A 14872-nucleotide genomic window follows, 5' to 3' on the forward strand; every position below is an offset into this window, starting at 1 on the left:
TCACGCAATCAGAGGATGTATAATGGATTCTTGATGCCAGATGTCCTATTTTGTGTTGCAATTGCTCTGCCTGTCCAAGTGGAGGCACTGTCCAAGTGGAGGCCTTCAAGCACTATGGATGATTCTGTGCCCTCCACTGAGCAATTGTTGCCTCAAGGTTGTTTTGGTGGTCCTGCAGCCTGTAAATCCAGAGGACTCAATGAAGTTGCGCACACGAGTGCTTTGTCAAGCTGCACAGGACATGTCCCATTGGCCAATTGCCATGACAGTGTCATCATGCTGTAAGCAGTCTCACCTCTTGAAAGCGATGGCTATTTCTGTCTTGATCGCTGCAGAATTGGTCACCATTCTCTCCTCCCACGCCGTAGCACGTTTGCCTTGCTCATTCTGTAAGCACACAGGGTTCTGTTGCATGTCACTGACATATATATGTAGCTTGCAGCACTTTAAGTTGAGATGCTCGATTTGTCTTCTGCAAATACCTTCACGTACCAGGCCAGTGTTGAGTAGGTCCTGAGATTTGCTAAGCATCTCCCCGACCTCTGCCTGGGCTTCCTGCAAGAGGCAGGCGGCAAAATCATGTGCAAATTCCAGGCAGGCAAACTTCTCGACTAGAAGTGCTGTGCAATTGAAACATACCTTCTGCTTATTCTTCAAGTCCTTTGCAATCGCATCTTGGTTCATCTTACTATGAGCGTGGAATTCCTCGCAGCTCTGTATGACACCCTGCAACTGTAGGTAACAAGATGGTCAGTGATCTGGTCAACCCCTTCTTGGTGATTGCGGCGATGGATATGGTGCCGGTGACCGACCTTGACGTGCACATGGTTTTTCAAATCATCCATACTGTCTTCTAATCCCCACGCAACCCTTCCTTTTTCAAGTATTCATCTGTCCAAGGTTCTTTTTTTCAGCCGGATCTGTGAACTTTGAGCACTCTACGGTTAGCTCCAGCTCTGCGTCAGATCTCACAATTCATTATATCAATGTTTTTTAAACAAGAGAGAGGCTAAGATGATTCCCTTCAGAAATCCAAGCTTCTTCGAATTCGTGAGCAATGCCTAAATTGGAGCTGGATGCTTGGCATGTGCGCACATGCATGCTCTTTGATGCGCTGCTGGAACTGCAGAGACGAGCAGAATCCACCAAATTTCAGCCGATGCAGTATGACTCTTCTAAAGGAGGAGTGATCGTGCTGTGGGTGGAATGCTCCTGTCTTGGTCTTATACATAACCCTGATGCCGCACGACTCTGACGACATCCAAAGCATTTTTAACAATCTAGATATAAACAGGGACGGGAAACTAGACCGACATGAGCTCAAGGTATTTCTCACCTCTTTCCTGAATGTTTGGGTGTTTTTTGGTCATGGCACTGTCGCGATGTGTCGCCCTAGCCATCTCTTGTGTGCCTCACAGGAAGCTCTGCAAAAGCTGGGATTACCCCCTACAGATCACTATATAAATGATATCTTTCGCCAGTACGATATTGACGGCGATGGAGTCGTCCATGAACGGGAGTTCAGATCTTATGTGCAACGGAAAGAGGCAGCGATGCGCAGGGCATTCAGGTGACACATGTATGCATTAGCATCCTGCCACTGGATTTAGCATGAAAATATCGCCTGAGTGGTCCAAGCCATGCACAGGTCCCTGGACAGAGACCAGAACGGAGCCATCACAAGTGAAGAATTGCAGAAAGCACTGGCACGCTTGGGTGTGCCTGTCACTGAGGCAACAGCTGCCCAGATGGTAGAGCTTGTAGACACTGACCAGAGCTCTGATATCAGCTTTGAGGAATTTAGGCGCTTCGCTCTTCTGCTGCCCTCCTCACAGGTGCCCTCCTAGCAGTCTCCATTGTTGCTCAGAGGCACTCCCAGCCACAGCCAGTGATCACTTCCGGTACCTCATGCTCAGGAGGCCGGACTGTGCAGGTCAGCGGCGCTGGCATTGTGCTTGACTGGATGGATTGTGCATCGTGGGTTGACGGGGTGGAGTACCGCCTAGGGGCAAGGATACCTCCAAGGGAGCCCTTCCAAAGGCTGCTCGCTGGAGGCATCGCTGGTGCCTTCTCTCGTACAGGTGCCTGCCCATACCACAGGGCTGTCAAACTCTTTCCATTGGGTGGTCCCGCATCTCATGCAAGTAGAAGAATGTGCGATTGCTCACATACATTGCAGAGCAAAAAGTGCGAAAGAACAGCGTTCTTGTGGTCTCAACATCATGTGCTCACAGCCAAGGCAGTGACAAAGTGGTTTGTCATGCATGCAGTCACTGCACCATTTGAGAGGCTGAGGACAATGATGATGGCGGATGCGAGCAACTCCAGTATTACGGGTACTGCTCGGCGCATGTGGGCGAGTGGAGGTCTCACGGGCCTGTGGCGCGGCAACCTGATTTCAGTTGTGAAAGTCATGCCACAGAGCGCCATCCAATTTGCGGTATTTGCCACCCGCTTCATGGATTGGCGTTGTGAAGCATGCATATCTGAGATAATGAAACATATTCCTGCTGAGGTCACGCAAGCACTGCCACTCATCAGGAGGAGCTAGGCGCCTCTTACACCTCTTTACGGTGTCCCTTACCGTGGTTTGCTGTTGCAGGTGTACGACACGTTGACAAAGAATGTGCTCAAGCCGTCCCACAGGGATGGGGAGCTGATGGTGCTCAGCAACGCTCAGAGGCTGGCTGCCGGGTGCGTCTCTGGCGCGTCCGCCTGTGTCGTGGTGTTCCCTCTGGAGACACTGCGCACTCAGGCGGCCATGGGACAGCGGCACATGAAAGGCGCCAGAGCTTACTTCAGCCTTGCCGCAGACGTTGTGAGGTGCAACTTCACTTCTCCACAAGGGCACCACGCCACACGGCAATACAGTCAAACGCCTCTGTCACCGCATGCCAGAAATATGTGACATTAGTGAGAGGTGACAATAGAGCATTGGCTGAATGTCCAGCAGCTCTGACGATGCTGCTTGCCGAAGGCCACCACTCATGCTTCTGCTTCCACAGTGCGCTGTACATATAGGCAAATAAGCCAAAATAGTCATTGTAAACGCGAAGTGCTGCCAATTTCGTTCGAGTAGAAAGGCTCTAGCGAGTGGGGGTTTGATACCTTCTTTTTTGCATACAGGGATATTTTCGAAATCCCACATTAGCTCAGGCTCGAGTTCGTTCTGTGTGCTGTGGATAGAGAGGAGCCGATATGCTATGCGCATGGCTGGTTGGTACCAAAGGTGACTCAGCCTGACAAATGTGCATGGTCCTGTAGGTCGCGCGGCTTCACAGGTCTGTATCAGGGGTTTCCCATGGGCTTGGCCAGCAGCATTACCGGTGCCGGCTTTGGGTTCGCCACCTATGAGGCACTGACTGTGGCCTACAGGAAACGAGTCGGGCACTCTCCCTCAGCTGGCGAGCGAGGCGCCCTAGCAGGCATGCTGTTCACGTGTTACTAACTTAATTATGTGATTATCTTCCTTGTCTGCAGCATCACTATGCTGACAGGCCCTTAGTTCTAGATCAGGGTTGCTGCGCTTTCTATGCTCTGCTTTGTCATGGCGAATGTCTAGATGACAGGATGCATCCAGAGCAGCCTTGATACTGTCTTGCATGTGGGTTGCTGCACTTTTCAAGACAGTAAAAGCGGATTTGCAGTGAAAGCAGTGTTTGCACAAGTAAGGTACCTGTGCAATGCAGGGGGCAGTGCATTTGTCACCATGACTTTAGGTATGCCGCTCGAAGTGGTCATGCGGCGGATGCAGGTGTGTGTTAAATAGCATAGCCGGTCCTCTCTGTATCGCTGCAGCAGCCACTTGTCTCACGTTTACTTGGGGCTTTAAGAGGGGTCTGAAGAATCCATGCGTTCGAGATGATGCCGCCCCTCTACTATCTGGGGTTTGTACCTTCATTCAACTCTAGCAAATGCCATTACCGCTTGCGCAGGTGCAAGGCAGTCCTGGATATCCTGTCCAGTATACCAGCACTTTGGACTGTGTCAGGAAGCTGTACGTACAAGAAGGCCTCAGGACCTTTTGGAGGTGATCAACTATTGCCCTACTTGATTTCACTTGCTGCTCATCCCGTACTGTGTCCCAGATCTTGTGGAAGGAAGCATTTCCTGTAATAATTTGTGGTTTTGCAGGGGATCGCTGTCCAGCTACATGAAGGTTGTGCCATCCATTGCAGCTGTGCGCTTCTGTTATGAGACAATCATTCAAGTGATGGGAGTGGGGGGTGTGAGGCGATACAGAACACAAGAACAAGGCTAGTTCTTATGCACCATGTCTGATAGGCATCAAGTCCACTTGAGGTACAATGGTGCGCATATAAACTTTTCTATCTTCATTCATTTCCTTCATTCAGTGTGATTACAGAATATATGCATGTTGGGTGCCAGGCCCTGCCTGGCGCTCTGGGGCACCGTGCCCGTGACGATGCCACCGGCACCCCGGCTGGCATCAGATCCGTTCAGACTTCAGTTGATCTTGTGGTTGCTGAGTGGTTCATGCCATGACTGTCAGTGTTGATATTTAGGTAGCAGGTGGTCTGAGGAGCCAGTTCTTGTGCAGTTGCTGGTGCTCCCATGACAGACCATGGCTAAATTTAGTAACAGTGACGTGAGTGAGGCCAGGGACTTGATCTAGCATGTGTTGACATATTTCTTACAAAGTAAAACATTGAAAGTGATGACATGCTGCCCTTGAGAAAGATAGTTGTACCCTCCTTTGCATCCTTAATTGCCAGAAGACCGTTGATGGTGAGAAGTTCTGCGAGTTCAGAAGTCAAGAGGAAAATGGTGAAGATTGGTACCCACAATGGAAGTTTTCATTGCGATGAAGCACTGGGATGCTTTTTGTTGAAGCGAACAGATCATTTTAAGGACGCCGATATCGTTCGGACTCGTGACGAAGACATCTTGAAGCAACTCGACATTGTGATCGACGTTGGCGGCAAGTACGATCCAGGTGAGCATCTGTCTGGATATCTCCTCAAAGATCTCAATTCACTCTTTGGTTTGTTTACTGCATGCATGTATGGTAAGGTGATGGCAACTGAGCCTTGTGCATTGGTTTGTCAATGCAACCAGTGCTTTCTTGTGACAAGAGTGTTTGTCCTTAGATGCTTGCAGGTTCGATCATCATCAGCGAGGATTTGCTGAGGTGTTTGGCCATGGTGAGGTTCCTTCGTTTGCAAAAATGCCAAGACATGTGCAAGAAGTTCACCTGGGCACACTGACAACATACAAGAATTTCTGTCCTGCAGGATTCCAGACAAAATTATCCAGCGCAGGACTTGTGTATAAGCACTTTGGCCGGGATATCATTGCAAAATTGCTGGAGTCCAGGAAAGATCATGAGCAGGTGCCTCCCTTTCCTCCTGAGCCGTGTCAGCATGAAGCTTGCTGTGTCTGCCCTCCTCTTGAAGGTCTCTTGAAGATCTTTACAAGCCCCTCGGCAAGCTCCACTGCTCTACAGGTGGAGAAGGTATACCTTGCAGTGTACAAGCACTTCATGGAGGCTATCGATGCCATTGACAATGGTAAGTCCTTCCTCCATTCCAACTGCTGTGCTCATCCGCTTCACTGGAAGGCCTTCAGCTGCCAATGCCCTCTTTCAATGGAATGCATGCCGCGCAGGTATCAACCAGTGGGATGTGGATACTCCGCCAAAGTACATGAGCACCACAAACCTGAGCTCGCGCGTGGGAGCTCTGAACCCGCGCTGGAACGAGGACCAGTCATCTGAGAGGACAGATGAGCAGTTCTTGAAGGCCGTGCAGCTCACTGGGTCAGACTTCCTTGATTCTGTGGACTACATCAGCAAGGTGCACACACCTTCCCCACCCTGCAACAGTTCCCTGCACTAGACCCTCCAGAGCGCTACAAGCTATCACAAAGCCGCTGTTACCTTTTTACTTTGCTACTTAGCGTTGAAGCACAGATGCGTGGCAATTCCTCCCCTTACAGCAGTTTCATGACTAGAGTATCAGTAAGGTGGGATCTCATTAGTGTTGTGCATGGCACAGGCGTGGCTGCCGGCGAGGACGTACGTCCAGGAAGCGATAGAGAAGCGGTCAGAGGTAGACAGCAGCGGGGAGATAATCAGGCTGCCGCGTGTGTGCCCTTGGAAGGAGCACCTGTACGACCTGGAGCAGGAGCTCGCCCTGGACAAGCCCCTCAAGTTCTGCATCTACGAGGTGGGGCCCTGCAGCACCTGACACTGCCTGTGCTGCTCACAAATACTGCCCCTCATGGCCTAGCTAGCCCACACTACTGCCACACGCTTAGGCCTTGCACATCAAGTGAACATGAAAACACATAGACAGACGCTTCCGGGCTGCCATCGAGGTCAGGCACCAGCTGAGCATGAGACATGGGGGTGGTGCTGTGCGCACTAAGCCATAGGATTGTAGAAAGCAGCGGGGTAGGGCGGTCTGCAGCACACATAGCAGCAATATAGCAAAAATTGTCACGCAGACCTCGAATCACAGCGCTGTGTCCTTTGATTCTGCACCTGCAGAACCGAGTCTTGAGGGAGCGTGTCAGGCACTGATCACGCGGTGTGAGCGCAGGACGATCGGGCGAAGTCGTGGCGAGTGCAGGCGGTGTCGGTGGCGGCAGGGAGCTTTGAGAACCGCAAGTCGCTGCCGGCAGCATGGATGGGGCTGCGGGACGCTGAGCTGTCGGAGGCTGCAGGCATCCCCGACTGCGTCTTTGTGCACGCCAGCGGTGAGGTTCACCGCGCATGTTGCTCGCCTTATAGGCGGTCATTTGGACAGGGGTGAATCCGGTTCGAGTATGATCGGTGGGGCCATGCATGTGTTATCCTTGGGAAAGTGCAAAATGCTCGGGGGGAGAGGTAAAGTGCTCGCACAGGAATCTGCAGGTGGGGAAGGTCAGCAGCCTCCTGAGGGCGTGAGAAAGGCAACCTGTGGGCAAGTGTCGTGCAGTTGGGGCTTCCATTAGATCTTATATTGATTTTATGCATGCAGGATTCATCGGGGGGACAAAGACTCTGGAAGGTGCCATTAGGATGGCGCAAGCGGGGCTCAAGTTGCCTTGACTGCAGCTGCTATTGAGCGCTGGCAGATGCAGCCTGCCTGTCTGACTCAGAGACTCGAAGACTCTTGACTTAGCTTATTGCAAGTGTCACGGTGACTCACTGTCGGACACTGGCAGTGAATGACCGTGCTGACTGTGGCCCTTAAGCTTCAAGGGCTTCAGTGACCGTATGAAATCTCATATGAAGTTCAACAATGGTGCTGCTGTAGTACCGTACTACATGTGACATCATGTTGATCATGGAAAGAGCATTCGAGTTGGTTAGTCACGTGTTTTGCAGCCTCTGATCAGTGAGCGCACCGGAGCGGATACCCATTTGAATGGAGTGCGCTAGCCTAGGCTAGTGCCATGCGCATGCCCAACGAATATTACTGCAGGTCGCAGCAGTTATGCATGCGCTCGCCGTACGGCACCACCGCTTCCAAAGGAATTCTTTGCCTTGCCTTGCATCTTCCTCTAAAAGCGTCACGGAAGCGACGTCACGGCATCAGCCCCTCGCATGAATCAGTCACCCCGGATGTGGATTCCTAAACAGGCTTCACCCCCGCAATCGGAAAATTCTTTGGTCCAGGGCAGACGCGCTGGGCTCTGAGAGACCCCAAGAACGCCCCACATCCAGAAGATATCCGTTCATCGCACCATTCGCCTCTTCCCTGCTAGCAAGCATTTCAGACCGCTATCACACGATTTCAGCATAGCAGGGGTCTGGCGTCTGGAAATATTCGCCCAGTATCGTCGATGCGTGCGTAGCACAACAGGGAGGAAGAGCATACAGCGCAGCGAGATCTGCATCACAGGGTAAGGCTAAGTGTTAGCAAGTAGCATATCTACCGTTGGGATTCCAGGCTCGATCAGACGAGAAGTGGTGGGACCTCGTGCGTACGAGCAGCACGTCCCAGCACGTCAGGTCAGAACAGAGCGGCAAGAGCAGATTAAAACGATCGCCGGCTGAAGTCGGGCGCTGTCGTACGTGACGGATCTCTTCGTTTAGGATCGCCCAAGGAGATCCAGTGTCTCCATCAATGTTAGCAGCAGAGAAAGCGTTTATCCCATCATCCATCATAGTGCAGCGCTCTTTTATATATTGAGGATTAAAGCTGCTGGGGTGCATGCATGTGTAAGTCTCGTCTTACTATGAGATAGTTCCATCGGGACCAGAACAGCTTTGTTATGGCTCTTTGGGTAACGGTCTCAGGGTGAGGCAAGCACCACCAGTACTGTCTTGTGCAGGCCTTCAGGTGTGGGGACCCTGCTGAGATTTGTTTGGTGGTGTTGGTTGTTTTGTATCAGTATCAGTCTGCGAGCGACATGCTGCCCACGACGTCTAATTTCTTACGGCATTTCCGTGCGCCTCTCGTGTTGGGCTCAATTGTTGACGGCGGCTTTGTTGCGTGCCGCAGATCTTGGTAGGGCAGTGACACTTAGGCACGCGCCTTTTGGCCTGAAGCATCGCATGTTATGGGGAGCAGAATGTCAGTAGTGTATGTGTGCAATGAGATTGCTGTCCCGTTTGACGGGGCGCCTGAAGTAGGCGCATTAGGGTTGAGCATCGGTGAGGGCAACTATGCGTACGACTTATAGTCACGCAACTGTCTTGTTTGTGACCGATCGGGATCGACTTCCGGACAGTGGTTTAGTCAAGGTTGTACTCCGCTGCAGTATCGTTGGAGATTTCTACTTAAGTGTCATCGAGATGCGATGTTTGACAATGGGTGTCTCAGGCATTATTTGATGTTATCTACCGATCGTGACATGGCAGTCATTGCAGATGCACTACTTTTTCTCAAGGATTCTTACTGCTTAGCTTGCAGCGCGTGCCTGATCTTAATGATACATGTGGCTATGCAGGAAATATCTTGTGGGCGGCAGGCCTGGGAGCTCACCCTTGATTTGTTGATCAGCTGCGGGAGCAGAGAAGTGTGCAGTCCAGCATCTACCTGGACAGACCCCCAGCTTGACAGCATCCGCCATGAGTGACAGAGCAGCATGACAGTGAGGCAAGTGTAGGCCACGAAACAGAAGACCGACCCAGGAGCAAAAGCTTGGATATGGAGATGGAGCTCATTCTTCAGTAGCGCCAGCAGTTGACTGACATTCCCATCAGCTCCACTTCATCTGGCAGATACCTCTGCCAGGAAACTTCCCACAGCCATCGCCTGCTGATACATTGCAGCCCAGCACACCATGGCGCTACAGAGACAGTGTCCATCCTCCCCTTCGACAGGGCTCCAATTAGCCGCCATCGCAGTGGCTGTGCTCTGCCCTTGGCTAGCTGTCAGCGTGCCGCTCAGTGATTGGCACAGCGGCATTGCTACAAATTACGGAGGGGCTCAGGACGGCATGAACCCGTATGATCCCAGCTTCGGAACCAAAGAGGTGAGAGCTCACTTTGCACATATGCTACTTTCAGTATGCAGTATGCAGCCTGTTCCCTGACTTTGCAGGCTGTCCTATCTGTCTTGAGCAGGGCTGTTTGAAGTAATTGGCAAGTATTTATTTGCAAGAATTGCTCATGTCCGCGCAATGCGTTACATTGGATCTATTTTGCAGGGAGCTTGTGGGTACGGGATGTTGGACAAGAACAGTTATCCGTTCTGGAGTGTGGCAGCGTTCTCACTGACAAATTCCTTCTCGGTGGCCGGCCCAGCCAAGGCGTGTGGCCAGTGCTATGAAATAAAGTGCGTGGACATCGGAGGGCCGTTTGGGGTGCGAGCACGCCTCAGCTGCTCTGTCTTTTCTGAGAGAACGGCGGTGATGCATTGGGATGTTTGCAAAAGAAGCACGGTTGGCCTATCAGGCACTCATATGCGCTTGTTGTAGTATTTGGCAGCGGTGATGCTTTGTCTGTTTCGCAATATAGCACACACCTCTGTCCCTTTCTGCACTCAAGGGCTTTCCTTTCTGCACTCAAAGACTTGCAGCCTTACCAGGGATTCCACGTGCTCATTTGGGGTGTCTGGGCTGCAGGGGCGCTGCAGTAAGGACTCGAATCAGAGGTCGGTCATCATAACTATCACGGACGTGTGCCCTGAGTGCGCGACGGACCACATAGACATGCAAGCCCTCACCTTCAATAAGGTCCGCCCCTTGCCTCATTTACAGCCATCTGCAGCGTTTTCTTGGACTTCCAAGCTGTGCTTTGTGGCCTTCTGTCAAGGCTTCTTACAGGGTACCATGTGGGCTTCAGAATTTAGTCGAACATTGCCTTTATGGTGTGTGTAGTGCGTTGTGTGTAGATGTATTCAGTTGAATCGTGCCTTCATAAGTGGTATAGGTAGTGCCTTTTTTGTGTAGTTGTCGGTTCCTGGCACAAGGCCGTAGCAGGTGTGCTGAGCTGGTTGCCTGGTGCACAGATTGCTCCGATGGAGGTTGGAAGGATTGACATCATGTACCGGAGAGTGGAGTGCACACCGCCAGAGCCGCTGCTGGTGGACATCAACCACAACAATGGCCCAGGCGCCTGGCTGCGCATCGTGGTGTCGGTGAGTTTCCCTTTCCATGCACCCCGATCGGTCTCTCGAGGAGATAATGCTTGGGTCCAGAACTAGCAACAGGTGGCTCCATGGCCGATGAGAAAAGTTGCCAGATTAAAAATTATGCAGTGTGGGCTCAGGCAAGGTGCTGCGCTGTACTGCTGAGCATAGTCCTGCATAGGACTCCAGCTTGAAATCGGCACATTGAGAAAAAAATGGTCGAAAAAATGATCCAGTGAAGCAGAAAAGGGTGTGTTTTTAGAAAGGAGTGCCAGAGCTGAGGTGTGGTGTGTTGGGGCTGCGCAGAAAGCTGCGGGCTATGGAGGCATCAAGCTGGTGCAGATGAAGGGGTCTGACAGCGATTGGATGGGCATGAATAACAAGTATGGGCAGGCCTGGGAAGTGCCCGTCACCCCGCGCCTGCCCTGGGACTTCCGCATGGTCAGCGATGACTCGCAGGAGGTCCGCCCCTACTCACTCCCTCCAGGGTGCTCTGTCCGTGCTGACATCCTCAAACTGATACCCCAGCAACCTGACCTAGCTCGTGTGTTACAGGCTGTGCATGCGCAGTATGATCCATGCCGTGGCTCGGGCAGCAGGGCAGCAAGGGAAATTTGCTCGGTGTGTTTTTGAATTGTGTGGGGGTTTGCTGTGCAGGTGACTGCTTTGGGATTGATTGACAGCCAGGGAAAGACCGGGGATGTGCCGACGAATGTGCAATTCGCGCTCAAGGGGGGTGCTGTGTCGGTGAGCTTTCTGCCTCTGCTGCTGCATGTGATCTTTCGTACTTGGGGGTCTTGCAGGAATTTTGAAGATGTGGTGCTGCTGGTTTGTGAAAACAGCATGATCAATCCCACCAAGACCTATCATATGAGCGCGCCATCTCATTTGGGCTTGTCTGCTGTGTGCGCAGACGACAAGCACTTACACATCCTCTTCGGCGTCCTCCCCCTTGTCCTCATCAGCGCCCAACGGGTCCTCCTTGGGGTCTCCCGGGTCCGCCCCCTCGCCACCAGGCTCCAGCGGCGGCCAGTGCCCCTGCGTGGACCAGACGCCGGACACTACGTACTCATGCGAACAGCAGAAGAAGTACGGCAAGTGCGACAGCTCCTGGATGATCGTTTCCACCAAGGATTACCCCAACGCCTTCTGCGCGAAGACCTGCGGCCGCTGCCCCTCCACCTGCTGATCTGCCCCCGCTGCAGCGGTGGCGCGGCTGTGACCGGGGCGGGGGGGCCGCCCTTCTAAGCCCCCCGCTGCTGCGGCGGTGGCGCCAAGGGGTGGCAAGGGCGGGGGGACCTCTCTTGTGAGATCAGCCCACCAGCTCTGCCCCAAATATCCGGGGACTCTGCTGGCAGCCTGAGGCAAGAGAGCAGAAGAGGCCGTCAGTGCTGTCTGCTGGGGATTCATGTGTGGGGAGCAGCCTTCAGCCCAGTCAGCAAGTTTACAGCTGCTGAGAAGGAATTGCTTCCTCGCTATGCTGCGCCGCGCGTATGGATGCGCGCACTGTCAGACAATGTGGGCTGTGGTGAGAGCTGCGGATGCAGTTTATTGCAAGCACAGGCTCGGCACATGCGCAGGGCTGTGCTGGTACATGCTTATTAGATTCCTGCAGGCCATGGGCATTTGGCTGCAGGCATCGTTTTGAGGCAAATTTGAGTTTCAATGTTTGGCAGCATGCAGGCTCTGAAGTGCAACGCTGCCCTTCTGTATGCAGTCAGAGACTGCCGCTGTTCAGGAACTGTTACAAGAGAGAAGTATGAGGTTTAATACTGCACTGACACATTGCTCCGCACTGCCACTTCATCTACTGTGCTCTCGTTCACCCTCCTACATCCCTCTCAACCTTATTGTTTGCGCTATTGAGGGCCCAAATAAGTGCAATGGGTCCATGCTTGAGGGTCGAGTGACCGAGCTTGCGTTGGAGTCTGTTTGTTTGCTTGTGACGCAAGAAATCTTTGGCCGCGGGGCTAGAATTATTTAATGGAGGGCTGGGTCGCTGCCTGGCTGCTGTAGAGGATGGATTGGGAGATGCCCAAATCGGCATGTGTGTGGGGAGATCTCAAGCAGATCTTCCCATGGGATGTGTGCATGGCTCCAGCAGACCGGGGCAAGGCAGCGGCTCATTCTAGCATTCAAGGGAGAGATGGACTTGCAAGCACCCTTTTTGCGCTTTTCAGTGGAGTTCTGGCGGCACGTAAGTGCCAGAATGTTGTGAGGCTGTTGAGGATGTGAAACGAGGGCAGCTCAGGGTCAGCAGAAGCTGCCTCTGTTTTTTGCGACGCCTGCTGCAACGATGACAGTTGAGAGCAGGTTTTTTCACTTTTGACAAGATGCAATAGGATGTCAGCACGTACTCTTTCACTTGAAATCATACAGGTTATATACTCTTTGACAGCGGGGAGCAGGACAAGCAGCTGTAGGGTAATTGTCATTGCAAAGTGACAATTACGTATTTTTGAGTTGGTATCACTCAAGGACGTCCGACGTGTAGGATTATGTGCATTTATTATGCATACTGCAATGCCATCGGCTTGCAAGCATTGTAGTCTCAAGAATAGTCTTGTGTCTATGGGGTTATAGCCTGCAGCAGTGTATCAAGGTCCTTGATTCAAGGAGGAAGAAAATTGTGTGTCGAGGATTTCAGTGTGCCTTGTTGCGGATTGCCTAGCCTGCAAGTGTGTTTTCGGATTCAGAGGTGTTGTTTTCCTGGGGTATTTTGAGTAAAATTACAATGAGCTGTAATCAGATCACTGATCTGGCAATCTCTGAACACAGCAGTCAAAGCACATGCATAAGCATGTTAAGCACAGCATACATTATGTGTTCCTCAGAATAGAATTGCTATCAACAAAAGCAGTTGATATCACTAGTTTTGGGCACTCGTTCCAAAATGCCCCCGCCGGCAAAATCTTCAAGGAGTCTGGCATTTCACCAGCTTGTTAAGCTAGCCACAATGGCACTCAAGATCTGCGGAAGTATTTTGCTCTGCACACCAGCACATGCTCACAAGCATGCCAGATCTTTAATGGCACATCTCGCTGTACAAGCTTTCAAACCCAGCCAGAACCCCACCGGTGGCCAGCGACCCTTAGTGTCTATCGAATGATCTTTCCACAGTCATGCTGTGCATTACATGGAGTTGAGGACATGAGTATGCACCTACCTTGAAGGTAATATCTTCTGGCAGCGTCTACTTGCCGAATGAGAACGCACTGCGTTGATCCTAATAAACACAGACATGCCAGCACTGCATTATCAGCGCCGCTAACGAAAGCCAGCATTACGATACAAATCAAGAAGATGCAAGACATATGAGGCAAATGCAACTTGCCTCCTGATTGAATCCTGGCACTGCTGGAGAAGAGGCTGGGTCTCGCACGAGTCTCATGGGATAGGCATGCGGGGGAACCATTTTCAATATAGTGGTGGTGTTACAATAAGACCGGTTTATTTTTGCGCTGCTGAGGCGCGGGCAACTTACGGCGGAGGTGGACTCGGTCACAGCCTTGCTGCCTTCAGACACCGTGTGCTTGGCCAGCTTGCCGGGCAGGATGAGGCGCAGAGCGGTCTGTATCTTGCCAGAGGCCACAGTGGGCTTCTTGTTGTAGCGGGCCAGCTGGGCTGTCTCAGTGGCCATCTTCCCAAAGGTGTCAGTGACGAAGGCATTGAGGATGGAGATGGCCCAGGAGGAGATACCGGTGTAGGGGTGGGCCTGCAGCACAGCAGATAGGGTGCCAGCTGCCAAGGACTGCTTGCACTGACACCTGTGATGCTGTCAATCTGCCCTTCTTCTGGGCCGGCTTGTGTGGGGCACAGGCACAAACACACCATGCAAGTAAGTAGCAGTGTCACAGCGTGGTTTCGCAGGAGGCACTGTGGAAGCACCAGCTGGCAGTTGGGATGTTGTGGCCCACCTGCTTCAGGACCTCGCACATGTAGATCTTGAAGGACTCGACCTTGGCCTTGGTCTTCTTCTTGCACCAGTCTTGGCGGTCTTGGTGACCTTTTTGACGGGCTTCTTCTCTGCCTTGGGAGCCCTTGGGAGCCATGCCTGCATCGCCGGATCGCTGAGAGAGGATGGAATAGCTTTGAGGGATACTTCACTGGGAGCTGAAGGCGCTTTAATTTTTTTTCTCTATCTTGTTTGGCCCACCTTCAACCACTCACACGGGCAGCTTTAAAAGATTACAGAAAATTCGTGTTCTCTTCCTGATGGCCGTGTACCCTAGGAATGATCTACCTTTCCCAAAAGTAATGTGGCCTCAGAACATGCTGTCGTTCGTCATCTCAGACGTCAAGGAGTCCCTCTTCCACGAGGTGCTTGGTCCTCTCACTCCAGCAAC

At 52.2% G+C, this 14872-nt stretch overlaps 6 protein-coding genes across 6 annotated transcripts; 4 read left to right on the top strand and 2 right to left on the bottom strand.

Moving 5' to 3' along the window:
* Positions 1 to 1238: 1238 nt before the first annotated feature.
* COCSUDRAFT_20371 (EF-hand) lies at positions 1239 to 1847 on the top strand (the record flags this gene model as incomplete). Its single annotated transcript, XM_005643264.1, has 3 exons — positions 1239 to 1325; positions 1419 to 1570; positions 1649 to 1847. 3 exons carry the CDS (start codon positions 1239 to 1241, stop codon positions 1845 to 1847), a joined length of 438 nt encoding a protein of 145 aa, XP_005643321.1.
* A 2837-nt stretch (positions 1848 to 4684) lies between these two features.
* Positions 4685 to 7246, top strand: COCSUDRAFT_31623 (metal-dependent protein hydrolase). Its single transcript, XM_005643265.1, has 8 exons — positions 4685 to 4957; positions 5112 to 5165; positions 5256 to 5353; positions 5468 to 5531; positions 5629 to 5816; positions 6018 to 6188; positions 6564 to 6720; positions 6984 to 7246. The coding sequence occupies exons 1-8, from the start codon at positions 4747 to 4749 to the stop codon at positions 7052 to 7054; spliced, it is 1014 nt and encodes a 337-aa protein (XP_005643322.1). The 5' UTR covers positions 4685 to 4746; the 3' UTR covers positions 7055 to 7246.
* Positions 7247 to 7683: 437 nt separating this feature from the next.
* Positions 7684 to 9024, bottom strand: COCSUDRAFT_38557 (hypothetical protein; the record flags this gene model as incomplete). Its single annotated transcript, XM_005643266.1, has 3 exons — positions 7684 to 7839; position 8302; positions 8888 to 9024. The coding sequence occupies 3 exons, from the start codon at positions 9022 to 9024 to the stop codon at positions 7684 to 7686; spliced, it is 294 nt and encodes a 97-aa protein (XP_005643323.1).
* A 213-nt stretch (positions 9025 to 9237) lies between these two features.
* Positions 9238 to 11338, top strand: COCSUDRAFT_60082 (barwin-like endoglucanase; the record flags this gene model as incomplete). The annotated part of the gene is made up of 7 exons (XM_005643267.1): positions 9238 to 9429; positions 9604 to 9759; positions 10021 to 10131; positions 10407 to 10535; positions 10833 to 10988; positions 11184 to 11273; positions 11330 to 11338. 7 exons carry the CDS (start codon positions 9238 to 9240, stop codon positions 11336 to 11338), a joined length of 843 nt encoding a protein of 280 aa, XP_005643324.1.
* A 1207-nt stretch (positions 11339 to 12545) lies between these two features.
* COCSUDRAFT_38558 (hypothetical protein) lies at positions 12546 to 12761 on the top strand (the record flags this gene model as incomplete). The annotated part of the gene is made up of 1 exon (XM_005643268.1): positions 12546 to 12761. The coding sequence occupies one exon, from the start codon at positions 12546 to 12548 to the stop codon at positions 12759 to 12761; it is 216 nt and encodes a 71-aa protein (XP_005643325.1).
* Positions 12762 to 13095: 334 nt separating this feature from the next.
* On the bottom strand, positions 13096 to 14578 carry COCSUDRAFT_38559 (putative histone H2B; the record flags this gene model as incomplete). Its single annotated transcript, XM_005643269.1, has 3 exons — positions 13096 to 13110; positions 14011 to 14241; positions 14444 to 14578. 3 exons carry the CDS (start codon positions 14576 to 14578, stop codon positions 13096 to 13098), a joined length of 381 nt encoding a protein of 126 aa, XP_005643326.1.
* Positions 14579 to 14872: the final 294 nt, after the last annotated feature.

The sequence above is a fragment of the Coccomyxa subellipsoidea genome (assembly GCF_000258705.1).
Source record: "Coccomyxa subellipsoidea C-169, whole genome shotgun sequence".
NCBI classification, from domain to species: Eukaryota; Viridiplantae; Chlorophyta; class Trebouxiophyceae; family Coccomyxaceae; genus Coccomyxa; species Coccomyxa subellipsoidea.

Excerpts from the sequence above, each read along its gene's own strand:
- COCSUDRAFT_31623 (XM_005643265.1), top strand. The coding sequence starts at position 4,747 with ATGGTGAGAAGTTCTGCGAGTTCAGAAGTCAAGAGGAAAATGGTGAAG. Across the intron at positions 4,958-5,111 it reads TGGCGGCAAGTACGATCCAG|ATGCTTGCAGGTTCGATCAT; the intron begins GTGAGCATCTGT and ends GTTTGTCCTTAG. Across the intron at positions 6,721-6,983 it reads CGTCTTTGTGCACGCCAGCG|GATTCATCGGGGGGACAAAG; the intron begins GTGAGGTTCACC and ends TTATGCATGCAG.